The sequence below is a fragment of the Haematobia irritans genome, chromosome 1 (genome assembly GCF_050003625.1).
Source record: "Haematobia irritans isolate KBUSLIRL chromosome 1, ASM5000362v1, whole genome shotgun sequence".
Classification (NCBI taxonomy): Eukaryota; Metazoa; Arthropoda; class Insecta; order Diptera; family Muscidae; genus Haematobia; species Haematobia irritans.
This window is the reverse complement of record NC_134397.1, coordinates 250377601-250383660: the sequence shown is the minus strand read 5'-3', so window position 1 is coordinate 250383660 and position 6060 is coordinate 250377601. Positions and strand designations below refer to the sequence as shown.

At 31.6% G+C, this 6060-nt stretch overlaps 1 protein-coding gene across 5 annotated transcripts; it reads left to right on the top strand.

Moving 5' to 3' along the window:
* The first annotated feature begins 281 nt into the window (after positions 1–281).
* Positions 282–4977, top strand: LOC142219942 (uncharacterized). 5 transcript variants are annotated; one of them, XM_075288759.1, is made up of 8 exons: positions 282–410; positions 2629–2667; positions 2727–2790; positions 2885–3039; positions 3107–3559; positions 3928–3990; positions 4321–4591; positions 4658–4977. In XM_075288759.1, exons 1-4 carry the CDS (start codon positions 402–404, stop codon positions 2935–2937), a joined length of 165 nt encoding a protein of 54 aa, XP_075144874.1. In that variant the 5' UTR covers positions 282–401; the 3' UTR covers positions 2938–3039; positions 3107–3559; positions 3928–3990; positions 4321–4591; positions 4658–4977. The 5 variants fall into 5 exon arrangements, with proteins under 5 accessions (XP_075144874.1, XP_075144865.1, XP_075144855.1 ...); XM_075288750.1 differs by having other exon boundaries at positions 3928–3995; positions 4069–4591; XM_075288740.1 differs by having other exon boundaries at positions 3928–4591.
* Positions 4978–6060: the final 1083 nt, after the last annotated feature.

The following is a 6060-nucleotide window of genomic DNA, read 5'->3' as shown; positions in this document are numbered from 1 at the left end:
CGGATTAACTCCACTTGCCCCAACCCAATGCAGAATCAATTACCGCATGTAATTGGTTGTCGGCGTGCGTATCAACAGGCCTTTGAGCACCAGCCTCCAAATTTCTATTCTCTCGCATTTGTCTTTGAATGTTAATTGCAGTCTCACTGTTAAAGTTGGGAGTATTTGGAGTACTGTTAATTCCCGACATCATTGTTGCATTGACAGATTGTGCTGGGCTAGACGTGGTCGATGTACTTGTTGTTATGGCCCCACACATAGCCTGGGTGACAACCGCTCCAGTATTTGTAGCCATAGTAGTTACTACTGTAGTTGTAGTGGTTGATGGCATGGTTGAGCAGATGGGAACTGAATGCTCCTGATCGTAACTGGCTGTTCTCGTCCTAACCATTTCAAACGGAATGACTAAGGTAAGGTAATATTTTAACTAATTGTGTTCCTAATTTGATATTTTTATTTAATTTACCTTTTCAGGTATCAACATTTAAAAATTCTGCTAAAAACTAAAACCAAAATCCAACAAAAATGAAAAGTAATTAAAAATACTAAATCAAACAACAAATTCAAGTTAATAATGATAAAATTCAAAATTCTAATAAAAAATACGAATCCTAAAATTAACTTAATAAAAAAAACGAAAATGATAACAAAAAAATAAATTAAAACTGTATACCCCCGTAAACTCAATATAAAAAAAAAAAAAACAATTCTACTTATAACTTAAAATTCAAACCCAAAATTGGTAATAATGATAACCCCATAAAACACTATTTGAAAGAAAAACATGAAATAAGTTGATCATTAATTTATTAATTAATAATAATTAATAAATCAACAACACCTAACCCAAAAAAATTAAATAAATAAAAAAACTAATAACAAAACTTAAATCTAAAACTGTTTAATCCAAAAAAAAAAAAATAAAAATCACTATCACTGCTAAAAACAATAAAAATTCAATTCAAAACCAACCCAACACTATCAAACCAAAAATTCATAAATGAAATTGAAAAACTTAATACCTAACAAGTAATTAAATAAAAGATCAAAAAAAAAAATAATAATAAAAATAATAATAAAAGGAAATGTAACAAAAAATCTAAACAAAAAAAATAATAATAGCACTTTATGAAAACCAGAAAATAAAAAAAATATTGCTGAATCAAAATCAAAATGAACCAGAAACAAATCAAAACTTAAACCAATAAATACCTAATAAAATAATCAAATGAAACATTTAGAAAAAATAAAAAATTAATGTAAAACCAAACGTCCAAACGTAATTTATAAAAAAAACCAAACCTTCAACTCAAAACTAAAACAAAATCAATCAATCAAAATTCAGTTTATAAAATAAAATAACTAAAAAAAAATTGTAAACCTAGTAATATAAAAAATTAAAAATTAAAAAATAGATAACAAAAATTAAATTCAAAAAATTGAAATTGAATTGAAGAATAAATACTAAATAAATAAAAAAAACTAACAATAATACCTCTAAAACAACTTTCAAAAACCAACAACAAATTTAATTAAATTTAAAATGATATGAATAAAAACAAAATAAATACAATGAATCAAAATGGAATGAAATGAATAAAAATGAAATGAAATTAAGTGAATAAAAATGAATTGAATGATTATGAAATGAATAGAACTGCAATGAAATAACTAAAAATAATATGAAATGATTAAAAATATAAAGACATGAAAAAAAAATGAAAATAAATGAATTAAAATGAATGAAATGGAATGAATAAAATGAAACGCAGTAAAACAAAATGGAATGAAGTGAATAAAAATTAAATGAAATGAGTAAAAAACATGAAAAAGAAAAAAACTTAATAAAATGAAATAAATAAATAAATAGAAATGATATGAAATAAAAAAATGAAATGATTAAATATGAAAATTAACACATAAAAATTATAAAAACCCAGATTCAAAAATTATACCTAATAACAACTACGAATATTAAAAGAAATAACCATATAGTAATTAAAATTAAATTTAAAATGAAATTAATAAAAAAATGAAATGCAATGAATGAAAATGGAATGAAATAAATAAAAAAAAAATAAAATTAAATGAATAAAAATGAAATGTAATAACTCAAACTGAAATGAATAAATATGAAAACGAAATGGATAAAAATGAATGAAATAAAGAAATGAATAAAAAGTAAAATCGAAATTATACCTAATAAAAACTATGAATAATAAACTAAAAACTAAATAGTAAATGAAAAAAGTAATTTTTAACCCTAATATAAAATTAATGAACAAATAATTTATAAAAACCAAAAAAAAATCTAAAAAAATATAAAATAAATGATAATAGATTGTGATTTATTAAATTAATATCTTTGAAACCCAAAAATAACCTAAATGGAATTAATATTTACAAAAAAAAAGAAATAATAAAAGAAATTAAAATTTCGAAATCTAAATCTACTAAATTCAAATTAAAAATAAAAATTTTTAGTGAAAAACTAAATTTGAAAATTAAAATGTAATAAAATGAAAATGAAATAAAGTAAAAATAATAAATAAAATAAAAATCCAAATAAAAGAAAATTATAAAAAAATAGTAATAATGGCAATTTAATTCAATCTCTTTCTCTTTCAGGACGCACACTCACTTCACTTCGAAATTTCAAAAACTCAAGTAAGTAAAATTCACTAAACTAAAATACTAAAAATTCTGTTTTTTATTTTTTTTTTCAGACACTCTTGCTAACAATATCATTCAAAATCAGGAAAAGGATTTCAAAGGTGATTTTTCAAACAGGTGAGTAACTGCAAACCAATAGGGTGGATTAATAACAAGAAAATCTACATATCTCCAACACAACATAAATTTTCCCCTATTTCCCTTTTTACAGATACGTACTGCTGGCACTTACAAATGAAAAACCGGTATTGTGTTACCCCCTAATAACCAAAAACCAAAAGGACAATGGATAAACATAAAACACGAATTTCATCCACGACTCTTTTTGGTTGGCATATGTAAAGCTATAAGTATACGGACGGACAGGTAAGTAAACACAATTTGGACTATTGAAACTATTACTATTGTTAATGATGGTATTTTCTTTTCCCAGGAAACGTCGCAAACGACAACTTAGTCGAAAACCATTCTGCGTCGTGACTTACGCTCCCCTTTTGGAATCGACGAACACCTGACCACGTTTGTTCCAACCCAGACTTCATATATCCGTTCATGGACACGCGATTTCGGACTCTTTAATCGGACTAAACATCGGGACCTACACAAACGAACACACGAGACAAGATTGGAAATTGTTGTGGTCACAAACATGAAGTGGTAAACCTGATTTCTCAGGCCCCATGTTGCGGGCGCCATTTTTGTCACAGCCCGGAGGCTACTGCCATCTGGAGGGAGGAACCGAGTTGCCGTACGCTGGTTGCTGATCGGTGTTGCCTGCTTTTGGCTCAGTCTATGGGGCGCGGTTCATTGGCAACTCAGTCCTCTGGCAGCTGACAAAAAAAACAAAACATTCAACCAGCTTGGAGGACAGCACAAAGACCAACAAGTACGTATCACAAAAATTAACATCCACACAACTTACCACCCATATTGGCTTGCCGGCATGCCGGTTTTCCAAGGCATGCCGTGGCCTGACCCTCCCCAACCATGGTGTCCCCGTGGCCCATCAACTCGGGACACCCCAAATGCTACTCACCTGTTCTTCAAATCACCTTTTACCTTCTCCCTTTAAACTTCTCTAGGCTTCCATATTTAAATTAAATCTTATACGCCAATATTTCAATTCATTACGTTATAAATATCTTATGGTTTTATTGAAACTAATTCTAACAATATTTTTCAAATTAAAACAAAATCCAAAAACAAAATTTATAAAAAAAAATCTATTACTAATTATTGTTTTTTATATTCCAGGAATAAATGATGAAACCGTATTCCTCCCTTTTCGTTTCCTGTCTTTTCCGTGCGTCCGTCAAGGTAAGGTAAGTATAGCGTAACATCAACCAGTATAACTTTCTGTCAATAAACTAGATCTTGTTTTCATTTATTTTCTAGCATTCTTCACTGGTCCATTCCAGGTCTTATGGGGAGCACATTATACATATCACTGGAGGACACAATTCACCAGTCCTTAAATTACTAAACCAAGTCCTAGGGTGAGCTCAGCCTAACACTATTGCCCAAATACGGCACTATTTAAACTTCCCAGGCGTTAATGTAATCCCCCTAACAGACTATAGATAAACTAGTGAATCTAGATAAAAATTCAATTATTAATGAATCTCTTTTTCCCCGTTTTATTCACAGAAGTTTAATGTACCAGTCCGTCCGTCCGTCAAGGTCTAAATCATGTACCTGTCCAAGTTCGTGTCAGACAAAAGAAAAGGAAACATTCACGGTACCTGGGCGCTGTAGGATGACCAGCGCAACGCAATTACACCCAACTGAAGATGATGACAACGATGATTGATACCAACGCCTAGCAATGGATGGAAATGGGTCACAAGGATCATCAGAATCCTGTCTGCCGGGAACGCTGGGGGCCGCAAATGAGGTGTTAAATGGAGGTGGACGTTCGGTGAGTATAGGAGTAGTTTAGATTGATGGTTTTCCTTTTAATTAAAATGTCTTTCTTTTTTTTCAGGTTGTCTTTTTATCTTTTATAATTTATTTCTTTTTATTATAGTTTATTTTCTTTTATTAAAGTTCTCCTTCTTCTTGTTTTCTTTCGTTACAGGTTACTTATAATTTAGCATTTAAGATTAGCTGTTAAGTTTGTTTACTTTTCTTTTAATTTTTAATTGTAGTTCGCTTTTCTTTTAGCTTTTAAGTTTAGTTTTAAGTCTATTTTAACTTTTCTTTTTCAATGTATAAGTTTAGCATTAGATCTATTTCACAGTAGCATCGAATCTTGCCAATATTTAGCACAATAAACAGTTTCATTTGCCAATAAAAAAAGATAAACATTTGTTTCGATTGTCCTGTTGTGTTTTTATTTAAACGACTTTTGGGAACATTAGGCAAACTTTCACAACTTCAAAAAAAACAATAACCGCACTTTCTTCAACCATCAACCTCACTCGCTCGCGTCCAAAACCAGAATAATCTGACGCTCAAACTCCAAAAATCCTCCATTATTCACGCTTCATTCGCCATCATCCCAAGCTTTCCCAGCCATTTTATTACCAAATTCCAAAACACCATCCAAACCAAATCATCTGTCAGACATCCTCTCATAGAGAATGTTTATTGATGTCCATCATCTCTCCCTCTGCCTATTTCCTCCTGTAGCCAATAGATGGCGCTGACCTCTCTAGTATTACCAATCAAACTAGTGTGCGCACATGACATAGACTTCGACGCACCCGTATCCAACGTCAATGTACGCTTGTCGCCGTTAACACACCCCGCGACAGTTAAATTGTTATTTTGCTGTTGTACTATTGCTATGGAGATTGTGGGGCCATCATATGTGGGAGCCAGCTCTTGCCCCGCTGAACTAGCTCTATTTAGTTTAAAGGTGACTCACTGGACTGTGGGTTCACCCACAAATGGCTATTGTTTGATGGGGATGGCGATTTCGATCTTGATCGCTTACGACGTGCTTTACATTCCCGAGCAACATGTCCAGGCTTATCACAGTTATAGCACTTCATTCTGGATTTTGTTGTCTCCTTCTTCATTTCTTGCATTGCCTGCTTAACGGCTTCTTTCACTGAATCAATCACGGAATTTGATTCGTCATTCTCAGTCTCCACCTTACGTACTTTGTGAACTTGAGGACGTGCTAGTACTCTCGCTGTCTCTTGTGCAAGGGCAAATGTTACAGTTTCCACAAATGTAGCTTTTTGTGACGCATATGTTGCACATTTTATGTCTGGGTCTCGAATGCCATTCACAAAGGTCTCAATTCTGATGCGGTCCACAAGTGGGTGACTCTCTCCTGGGTATGCCAAAAGCACCAACCGCTCAACCTCTGTTGCAAAGTCTTGTAGAGTCTCATTTGACTTCTGGACTCTTCCTCTTAATTCCATTCTGAAGATGTCT